Source organism: Carcharhinus amblyrhynchos, chromosome 5 (assembly GCF_965287045.1).
Source record: "Carcharhinus amblyrhynchos chromosome 5, sCarAmb.v2.hapA, whole genome shotgun sequence".
NCBI classification, from domain to species: domain Eukaryota; kingdom Metazoa; phylum Chordata; class Chondrichthyes; order Carcharhiniformes; family Carcharhinidae; genus Carcharhinus; species Carcharhinus amblyrhynchos.
The window spans coordinates 61,632,632-61,650,866 of record NC_137328.1 but is presented as its reverse complement, the minus strand read 5'-3'; the positions used below and the strand labels follow the sequence as shown (position 1 = coordinate 61,650,866).

General features: G+C 40.7%; 1 protein-coding gene across 3 annotated transcripts in view; it reads right to left on the bottom strand.

Moving 5' to 3' along the window:
* Nucleotides 1-18,235, bottom strand: part of LOC145343067 (protein prune homolog 2-like) — a 131,087-nt gene that overhangs the window by 17,902 nt on the left and 94,950 nt on the right. For all 3 annotated transcript variants that reach the window (XM_080188889.1, XM_080188890.1, XM_080188891.1), the window contains 2 exons: nucleotides 3,767-3,802; nucleotides 1,792-1,830 (listed from right to left, as the gene is read on the bottom strand). In XM_080188889.1, the coding sequence (XP_080045015.1) occupies nucleotides 1,792-1,830; nucleotides 3,767-3,802 (75 nt within the window). The remainder of the gene's footprint in view (nucleotides 1-1,791; nucleotides 1,831-3,766; nucleotides 3,803-18,235) is intronic.

The following is an 18,235-nucleotide window of genomic DNA, read 5'->3' as shown; positions in this document are numbered from 1 at the left end:
TTCCACACTTGCTTTGCGTGTTCCCAGCCTCCTAGCCTTGACAAATGCTTCCTTTTTCTCTTTGATTAGGCTCACAATATCTCTCGTTGTCCAAGGTTCCCAAAGCTTGCCAGACTTATCCTTTATGCTTACAGGAATGTGCTGGTCCTGAATCCCCTTCAACTTATACCTGAAAGCCTTCCACATGCCAGATGTGGATCTGCCCTCAAACATCTATCCCCAATCTACATTCTTCATTTCCTGCCTAATAATGTTGCAATTAGCTTTTCCCCAAACAGTGACAATTCCTGATAGCTATTTGTTTTGTGCCTTACAATTGTTTAATGGACTCTTCCTAGACCTGCAAGCATTCTAAATATAATTGGCTTCTTTATTTGATCTTGCAATATTTAAAATAATTAACTTCAACATGTAGATATCATTGAAGATGGACAATGAAATGCAGCTTTGCCAGTTGCTGATTCCTGGTTTGAGACAACATTGAGAAACTTGCTAGGCTACTTCAGAAGGCAATTAATAGTCAACCATGTGAGTCGGGAGGCACAAAGAATCGTATAATCGCTACAATGCGGAAGGAAGCCATTTGGCCCATCAAGCCTGCACTGGTAACAACATACAAGCCATACTAAGTGAGGATAGCAAGGTTCCTTCTCTCAAGGATCTTAGTGAACCTTAGTGGATTTCTTACAATGATCTGACTACTTCATGCTCACTTTGATTGCTATCAGCTTTGTACTTCCAGATGTTCTGAACTAAATTCAAATTCTCAAACTGACATGGTAGGATTTGAACTCCATTCAGACAATATATTTGAACTGATTTGATCCTGGCTAACATTGAAAAGTGCTGGAAAGAGTGTCTCTTGGAAAGCATTGGCCATTCTTTAAAGATGATTGAGATGCTGACTTGGGACTCAGCGGTTCAAATGAAACTCCAGGGCTGGATTATACACAAAAAGTGTGAAATCCCAGCGCCCCAGCATAAACGTTAGGACCAAGCCTTCAACTATTATAAAGCGAGAATTCTGCCCCCAACTGTGAGGACATCCTGTCTTAGGAAGCTACTGGTTAATAAGAGGCCAGCAGCTCTAGTACTGGCAGCACCATTAGGTGTGGTGGTTTTACACTGCTGATGCTACAGGAGACCTGAAAAAAAAAGCAACCCTGGACACTTAGAACACAGCTATGCCTGGGATCTCACCAAGGCCAGGCTTGCACAAAAAGGGCTGCAATTGGACCATGGGTATAAGGCCCACCTGACAGCTTACTCACCACTCTCAAAATAGTGCTAGAGTGGAGGTGAACAGGTGGGCATTCACATTGTTCTATTTTATGGATCCATATGTTTGCTTTCCCACCTGGGGTGGCCCATAAAATTCAGCAACTTTGTTAAGAATTTTGATCCAAGTCTATTATTACTGAGATGGTGTAGGCAAGGTTCTCTAAACTGCTATACTGGAGTGCTTTGTGGCTGCATTGTCTATTGTTGCTGCTTATCTGTTATTTTGGATAAACCTGTTCTGCTTCTCCCATGATCTGATAGTACTTATTTTATTGCTCTTCAAAGTCTGTTTGCCATGAGTGCGCTTATGGCATATCAACTTAAATACAGTAACAAGCATTTCTTTTTGACTGCTTGGAAATCCAATATTATCACATTTCATTGTGGATATAGCACACACCAAAGAGCAGGGGCTTGTATACAGAATTGATGTTTGATACAGACCCCCAGAGAAATAAGTAAAACCAAAACATAAAGTAACTTGTTTGTTAACATTGCAGTTTGCCTTACTTTGCCACATTTGATGCCTCTCTCAGTTCTTCATCCAATCTGCAAAAGATAAGCACGAATAGTATTAAAAAAAAGGAAATAGACAATCACAAAGCTAACTTTAACATGCGACTAAGCCTGATGGGAGTCTCAAAATAAAGACAGTTTAAGCGCTTTTGCTTTGCGAGTGTTTCCAATTCAGAATGCCCTCAACAGCGTCACCTGACATTGTCAAAACAGATCTATACAAGGCAGAGGCGCAGACTGTTTTTTTTTAAAATCACATGCTTTTAAAGAAAGCTAAAAGAGCAGCCGCCTACTCAGATATTGTTAACATTCAGCAACCTGGCAAAGCAAATGAGATTCATTCTTTGTTTAAATAAGGGTAAGTGGTTATTTAAAGAGATCCAAAAAGTCCGTCTCTACAGTTCAGGCTTGATAAAAAAGGGAAAAGTAAACAGTACGTCTCCGACAATAAATGGGATGGAAATGGCAGCTCTCAAGTCAGCCGGCTGATCCCTGAAGAATATCAAAGTTTCCACTCCTAATCAGTATTCAGTGACACCTGCTAATAAGTGTCTACACAGGACATCACTCATAATTGTGTCTGTGATATCCCCTATGGTGTGGAAATAGCTTGCTGACTCTGCCTGAGTTTCAACATCAACTACAACCAAAGTGCTCTTGATCTGGGAACTGGATTTCAGATTTGGTGGAATTGGCTCAAGGGACTAAATGGCCCATTTTGTTCCTATAAAACATGCCAAGTAAAACCCTCAGAGCTCAAAATATGACTTCAGTTAACCTTGGCTCAAATTCAGAAGTAATGGAACGTATTTTACTGATGGGCTTGTGGCAAATCTTCAAAGGCCATTAAGAAAAAGACTCAGGACTCCGTTGGTCAGATGAAATTCAACGCATGAATGCATTATGAATCCAGAGAAAGAAAGAAAAGGAAGCAAATCCTGCACACCAGATCCCACTAATTCACAGGCCGCTTTGCCCTGTGTCCGAAGATCCGTGGATCAAGAATTGAACTGTTCAGTCAAATGAAAACTCTAGAAACCCAGAACCTTGAGTGGATATCATTTGCAAATTCAGGAACAGCCAACAATAGGAGCAGAATTTCCTGAAGTTGATCTCTTCCCACCACTCATCATCATCTCTGGAGCCCCTCAAGAACCGACTCTTGACACCCTCCAGTTGCCCATTTACATCCTACCTCTTGATGACATCATCCAACACAAGGCAAAGTTCCACATGTACACTGACGATACTTTGTTCTACTTCACCAGCAACTAACTGTTCCATTACCTCGGTTTTGGACACTGCTTATTCAACAGATTAAACAGAGAAACCCAAAACCATTGTATTTCTAGGGCTCATTTCTCCCCATCTCCGTAATCTCCCCAGCTACCTTGGGATCTCTGCAATTGCCTTTTTTGAACACTGCATCATTATCTGTGGTGTTCCTTAAGGATCTATCCCTGCCTCCTTTCCATTCACATACTAGCATTCGGCAACTTCATCCGAAGACGCAAAGTCAGGTTCCACTTCTCAGACATCGCTCATCACCTTCACCCTGGCAGCTGTACCTTCAGCCCTCCAAATCTTAAGGTCTGGAATTCTCACTCTAAAACCAGTCTGCCCATCTATCTTTCTTCGCCTTGAAGACAACCGATCTAGCTGGTCAAGCATTTGGTTACCTGTCCAAACGTCTCCTTTGGTTCAATCCTAAGAAATATCTCAGGAGGATTTATTACATTAAAGGTGCTATATAAGCAAGTTGTCTTTGTCGTCTGCCAGTGCCGATGTAATTTTGTCCCAGCGTTACTTTCAAGTTTAATAGGAGGGGTGAGATGACAGCAGATAGATAGATCAGCACATTCAAGCAAATATAGCTACTGCTGAGATCACCCAACAGCAAAAAGGTTAGTTTTCTGCAACGGAGGGTAGTGCTATGGCCTGTAACATGGCTTGAAATTTCAGAATTTACCTCATCTTTCTTTTTATACACTTTTCTTCTTCATACCTTATAGGAAATAAGTCATTAAACCAAGGTTAGGAAATAAAAAAACTTTCAGTCACAATAGTTACCTTTAAGCTTCAGTAGAAATGTATGACAACATTTGAAAAAATTACAGATGCTGAACATTTATAAAACATTTGAAAAATGAACATTGCAGATCATCATGCTGGAGCACAAGACAACTGTTGATGCAACATATTGAAGTGTGAACTAGAAATTGTTCTGCACTGTGTACGAATAAATTTTCAGAATAGCAGTTCTGCAAGAAACGTGTGGCACACATCTTGAAAGTGGAAGTCCACATATTCAAAAACAATTGTTTCCTTCAAAATACACTCTTCAGTATCCAATGGAAGTTTTTGAAATTTGATACTTAAAAGCACCAGAGCTCAAAAGGGGAAAAAAACAACTTGGTTACAAACTACGTCCATAATCAATGGTGAAATTAGATCTCATTAGGCTATCAGAAGCCTTTTCCAAAAAATTGAAAAAATGGTGTACAGAACCAAGGTTTACATGATATATCTGCAGGATGCATTCCTTGAAAGTGAAATAGGAAATATTGTGGACTGTGACATATTGTCAGAAACCTATCTTTCTAAAGTTAAGTTCCGTATATATCCCTTGACTAAATTCTCAGACTTGGAAGAAGTAGGTTTGCTTTCACTGGCGATTCATTAAGAAGAAACTTGCAGCTTGTTGAATCCCTCCATTTTGAGAACAATATAGAAAGAGTACAAGGATTAAGCAGCAAATGCAAATGGCTACAGAGAGCAAAAGAAGCAATTTCAAATTAAAAGAAATAAGATAGTCTGTGACTACTCAGAGAACTTTTATTGTTTCCTACATCATTCTGTTGACCACTGAACAAGTTTCCATCTCATTGTTATACTGATGCACAATAGCATATACACATCAGTAAATTATGCACTATTAACATCCTAACAAAGTATTTAGAAGTTGAAAAAATGCATTATTAAATAATTGACAGATAATTAAATTTATTTCTATGATAGAGAAGATACAAGAAGTGACTTTAAACATTTAAAGCTTCTCACGATTACTGATGAGATCATCTGATGTTAAGATACCAGTGAAATTATTGGAGCTCTGGACTGGACGGGAACTTAAAAAAAATCTTTCAATATAGTGAGAAAAGTATTATGTATTTTGTGGTTTCTGTGTACTTTCCCAATTCCTACTAGTCTTGTGGGAAAGATAACAGCCAGAATTTTATGGCTCAGTTGCAGCTGGTGCGAGGCTATAAAATTCTGCCCTAGTATACAATGAACTGGTTTTACAGTTTTAGTAGATCACATGAGAAAGGGGCCATTTGACCCACTGTGTTTGTGATAGTTTCCAGCTCTTTAACTGGAATGTCTATTCTATTTGCTTCCTTATTCAGCAGGATGGCAAGTCCCATCAGCTCTATCATACATAAATCCATCACGCTCTTGAAGGAATTTAACACTATGGGCGGGATTTTATGGTCTTGCGTGCCCTGCAACCATAAAATCCCACCCAAGATTGACAGACCTTTCCAAGTTCTGCCTCTAGCCCGCTCAGATTCCCATGACAGGCGAGACAGTAAAATCTGGGCTCACGTGTCCTCCCTGTAGAGCTGAAGTTTAACTTCGATAAGCATGTCAGCAACCCCTGGGAAAATGTAGCCATTCAGTTGAAAAAAAACATGTTTTGATTATTTGGATCTAAGAACAAAATAAATAAGAACAGGGGTAGGCTATGCCACTCAATAAGATCATGGCTGATCTGATCACAGCCTCAATTCCATTTTCCTGCTTGGCTATCATAATCCTTAATGTCCTTCCCAATCAAAAATCTGTCTCACTCAGCCAGGAATATATCCAATGACCAGCCATTGTTTTGCAGCATAGAGAATTCCAAATATTAATAACACCAAGAAGAAACTGCTCCTCAACTCCATAAGTGTTTTATGCTGAAACTGTACTTCAGTGTTCGAGATTACTGGACATGATGAAATATCCTCAGTATCTATCCACCCTCAGAATCTTATACATTTCAAGAAGTCATCTCTCCTTTTAAATTCCAATGAACATAAGCCCAACCTGCTCAATCTCTCCACACTAGGTAAATCCTCCATCTCAAATATCAAGCTAATGATTCTATGAACTACTTCCAAAGCAAGTATATCCTTCTTAAACATGGGGAACAAAACTATATACAGTACTCCAGGTGTGATCATATCAATGCACTGTGTGGCTGAAACGCGACTTTTATTTTTGTATTCTATCAGCCTTGCAATGAAGGCTAACATTCCATTTGTCTTCCAATTACTTACTGTACCTGCATGCTAACTTTTGTGATTCACATGAGAACACTCAGATCCTGATGTACTGCAGCATTGTGCAATCTTTCCCCATTTAAATAACATTCTGCATTAATTCTTGCTTCAAAAGTGGGTAATTTCACACCTACCCACACTAAACTCCATTTGCCAAATTTCTGCCTTCTCACTTTACCCTACGTCCCTTTTCAACCGATCATTAAAACAGTCAGCTCAAAAGTATTTTACACAGCAAGTTCCATTTAACATTTCCATTTGAGTGACTTTTAGTAGCAAGATCAGAAAAAAACCAGTCTAACAAATATATCCTTAAGATCATCTTTGTCAGGGGAGAAAAGATTGCTTGGAGACAACGGGGAGAATTTTCTTTACTTAGTCCACACAGAAATGATGGGACTAGTGGCTGGTCAGGAACCCCAATGGTGAAGGAGTAGGCTATGCTATGGTTCTTTAACTGAGCACCTAGTATCTGTGCTCCCTAACCACAGTAGGATAACATCAGAAATATGGGGTTTCCAGCCTGCTCCACCAGTTAATATCATGGCTGATCTCATTACAGCCGCAAATCCACTTTCCTGTCTGCCTCTCGTAACCGTCAACTCCCGTATCTATTGAACATCTATCCAACTTGGCCTTGAATAAATTCAGTGGTCCAGCCTTGGCTGATTATTGCTTCAGTGGTCATGGGCATTCGGCCTCTGACCTTCAGGTAAGCATTCTCCAAGGCGGCCTTTACGACACACGACAGCGCAGTGTCGCTGAGCAGAGACTGATGGCTAAGTTCCGCACACGAGGATGGTCTCAACGGGGATCTTGGGTTCATGTCGCACTCTCTGTAGCCCCCATGACTTGCCTGGGTTTGCTAAACCTCACTTACTGTACTGTCTGGAGACAATACGGATCTCTTTAACCTGGGCTTAATGCTCCTTCCACTCACATTGTTGGCCACTTTAAGACTTGAATAGCAGGTCAGGTGTAAAGACTCACATTCTAATCAGTAATCTGTAAACTGTCTGCTGTTATATGCTCTGTCTGAGGCCAGAATTGTCCATTCGCCTGACAAAGGGGCAAACCCCGAAAGCTTGCGAGTTTACTATCAATCGGTTGGACTTAAACCTGGCGTTATCAGACTTCTTACAGAGAAGAACAATGACGAAAAGAAACAAAGACAACATCTTTCCCTTTGTGTGTGGCTCTCTCTCTCTCTCACAAGGCAACAAATGTCTCCAACAGACTGCAAAATTGCCAGTCAGCTCCAGACTGCTACAACATCATCTAACATAAGTCAAATTTATGGATAAGGCAAGTTCTTTTTCCATGTATTCCTTCTTAACTTTTATTTGGACTCAACTTTCTTTTCTGATCTGTGTGAATACGTACTATGCCTTTTTTTTCCTCCAGTGAGTGATTAATAAACTTCCTCTGGCTTTGACTCAAGAAAACTGGTTTGATTGGCTCCTTGTTAAAAAGTTAGTGTAGACTGGAAAAGGTACTCATGTTGGGGTGGGGGAGCAGCAGCATTTTAAGCAAATCTTTGTTTAGAGCAACCATGGGATTCAAATAAAAGGGGAGCCAGCTCCTTCCTCTTCACCTGGTCCTAACAGAAGAACATTCCTCTAACCAAGCAGGCATGGATGGAACTGCCCCCAAGAGGTCAGCAGTACAAGTCTCATTCCTTCAATCTGGTGACAATGTACCAAGAGATTCCAGGACTTCGAGAAGGTGGAAAACTTTCAGGTGTCAAGTACCAAATTCTCAACTCCCTCAGCATTCTTTTGCTCAGCAGTTCTCAGGTCCACATATCTTGCAGTCCCACTCATTCCTCTTCCTGCAGGCAGCTCACATTCCCATCCTATTGCCCTTTCATACCTAAGCCTCAGAGTCATCCTAGCAAATGTTGTCCACCTCCACTGCTCTCCACTCCCCCTTCCTTTCTCGTACTCAAATCTCTCCTCCCAGAAGAGCGCACAGAACCTTGGAAAGAGGCAGATACCTCGGAGGGGTGCTGAAACAAGGCATCTTGAAGGTCACCAACACCACACGCCCATCAAGTTCATTGGGAAGGAGGACTTGACCAGGAGGCTGCCAATGTTAGCACAGTCTTCAATGAAACCTTGAGCCTCCCAAAGAACTGCTGCTCATATAGATTGAGAGCGCTAATCCATTGCCTATAGATTGTGTTAGAAGTCTCGTCTCCTGCAAGTTGGATCTTGGACATCAGTTGCCTCGGCCCTGTGAAGTAGTATACACCTGAAGAGAAGGCAACTGCTGCTGACGCTGGTATTGCCCCTGCACCTGTTGCCCCTGTTTCAGGTGCTGTTGCTCCTCTTGTCCCTCATTACAAGATAGAGCTGCCTGCATTAGTGGCTCCCATACTGTGGTGATGGCTGGCAGCAGGGATGTACAGTTGAAGGTGAGTGAAGTGCAAGAGAGGTAAAATTACTTCAAAGAAGTTGCCAAACACCTGCCAAGCAGTGAAAGCACTTTGAGGAGGAGTGTCATCAACAGCAGCTTATCACCTGGCTACAGCCCTTTAGTTTCATTATTCAAAGCCTTCCCAGCCTATCAGTTTCACTGAAGGAGCTTGGTAAACCATGGCAACTTTGTTGATATCATAGGAAAGAGAGTGCTGGCTGTTATACATTTAATTGCCTGATTGCATAATCTACTTAATCGCGCGGCTATCCCCAGCTCTCCTTCATACCCAACTCACTGAGTGAGCCCAAACCTGCCTTCTGTTACCTATGAAGATGCCTTCAGTTCTCTGTAGATGATCTATGCCTAACTTTCAAATGTCTTGTATAACAATGTCTATCACACAAAATTCTCAAATTCTCTGACTAGGTACATGAACCTTGTGTTGAAAGGGGTTGTAGCAAAATGAAGAGAGTCTTTTTTTATTCCTTCAGAGTAATGGGCATCACCATTAAACCAGCATTTACTGTTGATCTTCAATTCTTGAGAAGGTGGTAAACCACTTTCTGATCTGCTGCAACCTCTTGGGGGAAGTTCCATCCATGCCTGCTTGGTTAGAGAAACAGTCCTCCGTTAGGAGCAGGTGAAGAGGAAGGAGCTGGCTCCCCTTTATTTGAATCCCATGGTTGCTCTACACAAAGATTTGTTTAAAATGCTGCTGCCCTCTTCTTCTTCTTCCCCCCCCCCCCGCATGGGTACCTTTTCCAGCCTACACATTAATACGTAAGGAGCCAATCAAACCAGTTTTCTTGAGCGGGTAAGCCTTCGCACTGTTAGGGAGTGAGTTCCAGGATTTTGTCAAACTGATATAGTTCCAAATCAGGATGGTTTGTGACTTGGAGTATTTGCAGGCAGTGGTGTTCCACACATCTGTGCCATTGCCCTTTTGGTGATAGAGGTCACAGATTTGGAAGGTGCTGTCGATGGAACCTTGGCAAGTTGCTGCTGTGCATTTTGTTGTGGTGCACACTGCTGTTACAGAGTGAATGTTTAATATGTGGAGGGGGCTGCTTTGGCCTGGGTGGTGTCAAACCTTGAATGTTGTGGAGCTGCTTTCATCTAAGCAAGTGGAGTATTCCAATATGCAGATTGTAGATGATCAGGTTTGGGAAATCAGGACAATCATTCATAGCAGAATTCCCAATCTCTGACTCTTGTAAACACGGTATTTATCTGGCTAGTCCAGCTAAGTTTCCGATGTTTAGGGATTCAGCGATGGTAATGCTATTGAGTGCGAATGAGAATGGTTACATTCGCTCAGGTTGTCCTTACTGATGTTATATATTTGCCAACATTTAGCACTTGCACACTTAGCTCTGCTTTGAAGCACTATTTAACAGATAACTGTTCAACATCTGATAGCATTGAGGTAGTTCGGCTGAGACTAATTTACTTAATTATTTCTGATCAAGCAAGTCAGAGTTTTACAACACAAAGAAAGGCGTTTTAGCCCACCAAGTATGCACTAGCCAAACACATATCCATTTTCCAGCATTGTTTTCATTGTATTGGATTATAGTCCATTGTAGTTGGGGGAGAGAATATTTGCTGGTTTAAAGAATTGGTCAAAAAGCCATACCATCTATATTCAATTATTTGCTGGTCAAACAGCTTACAATAATCATTTGTGCCTGACTAGATGAAACAAATTGATCGCGTTTAATCAGAGCAACTGACATTTATTTTAGAAAGTATTTGTACTGTCAGCTAAATGATTCATACTCCAGTTCCAGGCTGAGTCCCATTCTGCAGTAATTCAGTTTTATAGCAAGTAAAGGACAAGGTTGAGTAATTCACAGTTCAGATATCTTTGTAAATTTCTATTTGTTTTCCACATTTGCAATTTTTATTTTTATCTCTGTTCTAATTGGAGCAGGAATCCATTGACACTTCCATTCCTTTGCACTGTTATGCAGCACCAAATTAACACATGCAGCTGAAGTGGCAAGATTGCTGAAACATCCTGGTTAACGATTACATTTTCACCCATGTTAATTTTTGCCCCCTCAAACTGTTGGGCTTGGTTACTGCTCCATGGTAGTTCTGCCAATATCTTCAGTATTTATTTTTTTTAGATACAAGGCAGCTACTAAGGCATCATATTGTCATGTAGATTCCTCATTCCTTTTCATTGAATGCCTCCTCTCAACTACACAGCTTACTGGATGTCTTGAACAAAAATTGGACCAATAAAAACTATACAACATGCATGATTCAAGCAATCGGAACTTGTGATATCTAAAATTCTCAGCACGATGACTCATGCAGCCTGCAAATGACTAATCAGGGAGAAAACATGGGTTTGGCCCACAAAAACACCAAGACAGGAAATAAAGGCATTTTCTTTAAAGGTTTTAGCCTGTGGGGATGGGTTGTACAGAATGAGCTTTTCAAAGGATCTCTCTTTCAGGAAAGGATTTTAGTGGGTGCATTACAAGCTTGCCAATATAATTTGTTCCTAGATATCACAGCACTTTGGAATATAATTCTTAATGTAAAACTGTTTCAGAAAGCAGACTTAAAATGTGCACAGATAGCAAAGCAAATTTTATAACAAAGACCTTAGCCTCAGGATTAATTGAGCAGATCCATTTTACCCTTCCAGCATGGTTGAACTGTCTTTGGAAAGTATGGTGACAGCTGGTGGTGACAGCAGTTCAAGAGAGCAAACCACACAGAGCAAGACAAGGGTCCTAGTTGGAAAATTCAAAAGCAGCAGGGCAGAACACCAATCTGAGCTGTTTGGCAGAGTGCATCTGGGTAGAAGCTAAGCAACCTAAGCTGAAGAGCTGGCTGTGAAAATGAGTCAGTATCTAACAGTGCAGAGTGGATACTGAATTGGAGGTTGCCAGGTTTGAGTTACTCAGGGACTGAATCCTATAGCTTACTTAGTTAAAACAATTCAAAGTTATTTCTTCCACTTAACAATGCTAAGTAAATTAATTTGTCTTATATTTGTCAAATGAGAAAGGCTGCAGGTTTGACATCAAATACATTTTCATTGCAGCCCTTAAAACTCTAAGTTGCAGATGTGAAGTATTTCACAGAAGCTTCCTACAAAATGCTACATTTTTGTTTTAAATGCATTCAACTAATGAAATCTGACCAAGTATTCAAAAGGTTGAGTCACACATTTATTCCACTAAATGAAAATATTGTCATTCATTATTTATTTAGCAATTCAAAACTTTATTCTTCTCTTTATGCCAGTGTATTGGACCTTCAAGAGTCTAATCAACAATTACTTACATTTTACAACGGAATCTCCATTACCCACTTTTGAAGAGTAATAGGATTTGACAGATAATCACAAATCTCTAAAGTTTGTCTTGTGTGTAGTGACAAAGCATAGGAAAGGCAAGTAAAATTCAAAAAATAGATTTTAGTTGTTATCAAATATGAGGATGTGGTTGTAAATGGACTGCAGAATGAAGTGACATTTCAGAAGAGTCTTTGACCCATAAAAAAAATCTACAAAATAATTGGGAATGCAGCTGATTTGATGAAAATTGCATTTTATTTTTAGTGACTTTAAAATGGTGCTAACTTCGAGGTCAATGACTATCAAGTGCTCGAGTAAACTGGTAATTGTGATCTTTGGGCAATGTGAAGCCAAAGGCAATAAACAATAAGGGGCTGGAGTCTCAGAATTAAAGGAGCCTCATGTGAAGACTACAGTATGAAGATCAACATGTGTGTTGGTGCCCAGATACCACAAAAAGAGCAGAGAACAATTTGGGACAGAGCAACATGCAGATAAAGGAGCTGATGTCAACACTACTAAAATCCAATGAGTACAGTAGGAAGCTAAGATTTTATAGTTTGGAGAAAACACTCAATTTCTGGTCAGTATCCAAAACTACTAATGTTTGAAAGGAAACAATTATTTAACAGTTTCTTATACACCTAAGCCACAAAATACTTAGAAGGCATCCCTACAGTCAGACTGCAAGGAAAAATAAGCATTTTAAGGAAATGACATGAGTTACATTACTGGATAAGTAATCCAGAGACCTGCACTAATAATGTAGACAAATTGAAATCCTACTATGGAAGCTGGGGATTTAAATTCATTTTATGGGATGAGAGTGATGCTAGCTGGGTCAGCATTTATTGCTAGTCCCTAACTGCGCTCCATTCAGAAGACATTTATGAGACAAACACATTGCTGTTACATGTAGGCCAGACAACAGATTTTCTTCCCTAGAGGACATTAGGCAACCAGATGGGTTTTTACAACAACAGTTTTAATGATTATCAGACTTTTAATTACAGATTTTTGTTGAATTCAAATTTACCATCAGTCATGGCAGGATTTGAACCCGGGTCTCCAGGTCTAGCTCTGGATTACTATTCCAGTGACAATACTGCTTCAGCACTCAAATAAGTGGATCAGGAATAAAAAAGCTAGCATTATTAACAAAGATTGTGGAATTACCAAGCTGTCATAAAATCTATTTGATGCATGAATGTCCTTTAGGGAATGAAATCTGTCATCATTGTACTATATGTGACTCCAAGCCCACACAACGTGGTTTACTATTAAACACAGTGGCCAAGTGGGCTACTGAGTTAATATTGAATAGCTATAACAAAGTTGGATAATAAAACTGGATTAACCATCTGGCAATGACCTAAACAATGATTTTTTACACGACAGAGGCACAACCAGCCCAGCTAACCCCATAAAGTCTTCAGGTTAGATCTTTGGTGCTGACGGGGTTGGGCAGAGGTGGGTGGGAGCTAAAAATAACACCAATGCCAGCAATTTTACTCAGGGAAGGGGAAGCTAAGAAACCCACCCAATTTTGCAACAAGGCACATTAGCTTTGTCAGTTTATTATTAAGTGGCAGTCTGGGACTTTAGTGCGTATGGGTTTCATAGTCAGAGACAAATCAGGGTCATGAGTGCTGCAACACAGCTGCAGGTTAGTTGTGGCTGCACCATCTTCTCAGGTAGACCTATAAAAAGAAGAACAGGTAGGAAGGATGCTATTGAGCATGCAGAGAGCCTAAGTGCACAGGTAGTGCAGCATCATGACAAGAGGGAACTCAGTCTCCAAAGAAGGCAACAACTAATGAAAGGAGCACAATTCTCAGATCTTGGATCTGGTAGCCATGAGGATCAACATCTTCATCAAAGACAGAGCCCCAAGGTGTGAGGAGGCCAGAGCAGAGGGAGGGAGAGAGAGCAGGCAGGCAACAGAGGCCATACTCTCAGCATAGGGACCTGCTTCTGAAGGTGAACTTAACTGAACATTTCAGAGAGGCAGTACTGTAGGCAACTATACCTATCCAGACAGATGATCAGAGATTCATGGCTTGTCGCAAAAGATGAGAGAGTGAGAGATAGGTCTGGTCACAAGTTTAAAGACTGCGATGGAGTAAAATGTTGTTGCCTTTTGGATGCCAAACTTTGAACTGCAAGATCTGTTCTGAATATATCTTGTTTAGCAGGTAGTGTCACACAACATGATAGAGGGTGAAAATACAAGACTTTACACAAGTACCAAGAGGATGGTCAATCCTGTCAATACACGGATGGATGGCAAATGGAATTTAATGTTGGCAAGTGTGAGGTGGTCCACTTTGGTAGGAAGAATGGTAGGAAGGACTATTACTTACGTGGCGAAAAACTGCAGCAGGCGACGGTGCAGAGGGACCTCGGGGTCCTTGTGCATGAGTCGCAAAAACCCAGCCTGCAAGTGCAGCAGGTGGTCAGGAAGGCGAATGGGATGCTGGCCTTCATAGCGAGGGGGATTGAATATAAAAGTAGGGAGGTCTTGCTGCAGCTGTATAGGGCATTGGTGAGGCCGCAGCTGGAGTACTGTGTGCAGTTTTGGGCGCCGCACCTGCGCAAGGATATTTTGGCCCTGGAGGGAGTGCAGAGGAGGTTTACTAGGCTGATACCGGAGTTGAGGGGGTTGAGCTATGAGGAGAGGCTGAATAAACTAGGCTTGTACTCATTAGAGTTTAGAAGAATGAGGGGAGATCTCATTGAGACGTATAAGATGATGAATGGGATGGATAGGATAGAGGTGGAAAGACTCTTCCCGCTCAAAAAAGACAGTAGGACTAGGGGGCACAGCCTCAAGATAAAGGGGGGGCGGTTCAGAACGGAGTTGAGGAGGAACTTCTTCACTCAAAGGGTGGTGAATCTCTGGAATTCTCTGCCCGTTGAAGTGGTGGAGGCTGCCTCGCTAAATATTTTTAAGAAGCGGGTTGATGGGTTTTTGATAAGAGAGGGGATTAAGGGTTATGGGGAGAGGGCGGGAAAGTGGAACTGAGCCACGACAGATCAGCCATGATCTTATTGAATGGCGGGGCAGGCTCGAAGGGCCAGATGGCCTACTCCTGCTCCTATTTCTTATGTTCTTATGTTCTTATGATATACATTCATCCACAACAGATAGATTGGTGAGGACGAGGTCAGGTAGGTTTCTCCCCTCACATTGGTTCTCTCACTATTTGCTATAGGCCCAATTGGGCAATTTTGTCCTTCAGACTTTGGACAGTTTGGTCAGTATTGATACTACCAAGCTATTTTTTGTAATATAAATGTTGAAATCCCCCAGAGTACATTCTCTCGCTACCCTCAGTGCTTCTTCTAAATAGTGTTCATTAAGGAGTTTGTGTACATTAGCTGGGTGAGAGGAGGAGATATTAATCAGCAGGAAGTTTCCTTGCCCTATTGGCCTGGAAACAAAATGTCAACTTGATGAAAGTAGAGATCAGGATGAAATGCAAACTAACAGCATGCTAAGGATATAGCTAAGCAACTGTATGCTTACAAACCTTAACAGCAGTTACGCCATATTCAGTTGTGAATAATGGTGGAAAGTTAAACAAGCATCAGGGTAAGGAAATTTCCAACATCCTCAATTATGGATGAGCCTAGCATGTGATTGCAAATGCTTCAGCCTTTCTGCAATCACATGCTAGGCTCAAAATTGTCAACTTAGATGATTTAATCGCAGCCTCCTCACGAAATCAGAGTCAAAGAAGACAGTTTTCAGTCAACTCAATTTACTCCACTTGATATAAAGAAATTTTGAGCACACTAGATATGAAAAGGGCTAGGAGTCCAGGCCGTTGTGCTGAAAACTTGTACTCCAGAACTAGCCATGCCTTTGTGCCAATGTTTATACCATACAATGACTATCTGTAATAAGAGGAAGTCCAACCACCTCTCCTTGATATTCAACAGCATTATAATCGTTGAATCCATCATCAACATTGTCATTTATATTAATGATTTGGATGAGAATATAGGAGGCATGGTTATTAATTGCAGATAACACCAAGATTGGTGGCATTGTGATAGTGAAGAAAGTTATTTTTGATTGCAATGAGACCTTGATCAATTGGGCCAGTGGGCTGATGAATGGCAGATGGAGTTTAATTTAGATAAATGCGAGGAGATGTATTTTGGTAGATTGAACCAGGACAGGATATACTCAGTTATTGACACTGGGGAGAGTCACAGAACAAAGAGTTCTAGGGGTACATGTTCATAGCTCCTTGAAAGTGGAGTCACATGTGGACAGAATGGTGAAGGTGGTATTCAGCATGCTTTATTTCATTGCTCAGAACACTGAATACAGGAGTTGGGATGTCTTGTTAAAGCTGTACAAGACCACACTTGGAATACTGTGTAGCGTTCTGGTCATCCTATTATAGAAAAGATATTAAACCAGAAAGAATGCAGAAAAGATTTACGAGGATGCTACTGGGACTTGGTAGTTTGAGTTATAAGGAGAGGCTAGATAGACTAGGATTTTTTTTCTTGGAACGTAGGAGGCTGAGGGGTGATCTTATAGACGTCTATAAAATAATGAAGGGCACAGATCAGCTAGATAGTCAATATCTTTTCCAAAGGCTATGGGGGTCTAAAACTAGTAGGTTTAAGATGAGAGGGAGATAGACAAAAAAGGGTACAGAGGGGCAATTTTTTCCACACAGGGTGGTGAGAGAATGTCAAGCTGTCAGAGGTTGTGGTAAAGACGGATGCAATTTTTCCTTTAAAAGGCATTTAGACAGGTATATGGGTACGATGAGTAGAGGATATGGGCTTTAAAAAAAGGATGGCATGGACAAGTTGGACTGTTTCCATACTGTAAACCTCTATGACTATGACCTCAACTCCCCAAATCACTATTCAAAGGGCATAATTCAGGAGGGTGTTGAAATAATCACCACGTGTCTGATTCAGTGCAGCACCAATAACACTCACTTGGGAGAAAACATTCCATTTGATTGACATTGCATCCACCCTCAAACTTTCATTCCCTTCATCATGGCTGCACTTTGTACCAGCTACACAAGATGCTCTGCAGCAACTTGCCAAGGTCACTTCAATGGCACCTTCCAAACACAACTTCTATCATCTAGAAAAATGGCAAACAAGGGCTGCTTAATATCCTGACTTGGAAACATATAATTCCTTTAATGGTGCCAGGTCAAAATCCTGGCAATTCCTCTCTAATAGCACTTCATGTGGACTGCAGCAGTCCACCAACATCTTTTCAAGGACAATTAAGGATTAGCAGTAAATATTACTTTGTTCCACCTCTTTCCCCCCACAAATAACAAGATCCCCTGAATGAATGCAGAAAAATTACGATGCATGAATGGTTTGAGATTATAAAGTAGGAATTATGGCTAATGATCAGTGATCTCTAGTTCTTTTTTGCAGTATTTTAACTGAAGGTACAGCCTCTAATAAAAATATATAGAAACAATTGAAGAGTGATTGAAACATTCATATAGCTTTTTAACTCTCATGTTGTCAAACTATCACTACTTCTGGATGGGGAAACAGTGAAAACTGTACAGACTAACAGTACACTGAAGTAATTAAAATGCTAATGATATTTTACTTTAAATCTTTCCCAATTCCCTTGTTATTTATCTCCTGACACGATGAAACCTAGTTGACAGGGCAGCCAGCAACTTGATTTAATACCTCCACCTATGTTGCTCATAAATACATGACAAAGAATGGAAGCATTTCCCATTTTTCCCTTTTGGGACACCTCATCTTTGCTCAATCTCTTTTAACATAACCATGTTGAGATTGCAAACATGTCATATGCATCCTGTAGGGGGGAATGTTTGCAGTTAACATTGCACTCAGTAAACCCATGTGTGAACGCACTGCGGTGCTTGAGCTTCCGGCAAATTGTTCCCTCCTTAAGAGTACAGATTTAGTACTGGAATAAATTCAAACAATAATGCAATTCCTTTGAATGTGACTGAATCATCCACTGAGGAGGGGGAGATTTCCTCTGGAAAGTGTAGCAAAGATTGTCATGAAGAATAAGGTTCTGATTTTGCTATAACTGATGTGCATAAAAATTAATAGCCAAAAATGTTCTCAGCATGTTATTACCACTAAAAGGTCCATACACAAAATGAGCACTTAATTCGGTTGCCACAGTTAATTTTTCCCTGCAAAAAGCAGTGGATACAGGGTGTCATGGTGCATTTAGTTTTAATATTAATTTGTGATGCAAAAGTAGAATCCACGATAACAACGTCAGAGTTAGGCTTTAAGAATGAACTAGGGTTCCATGATTGCCTTTTTCAACTATAACAGCAAGCAGAAACCATGGCAATGCAAGAAAATTAAATTT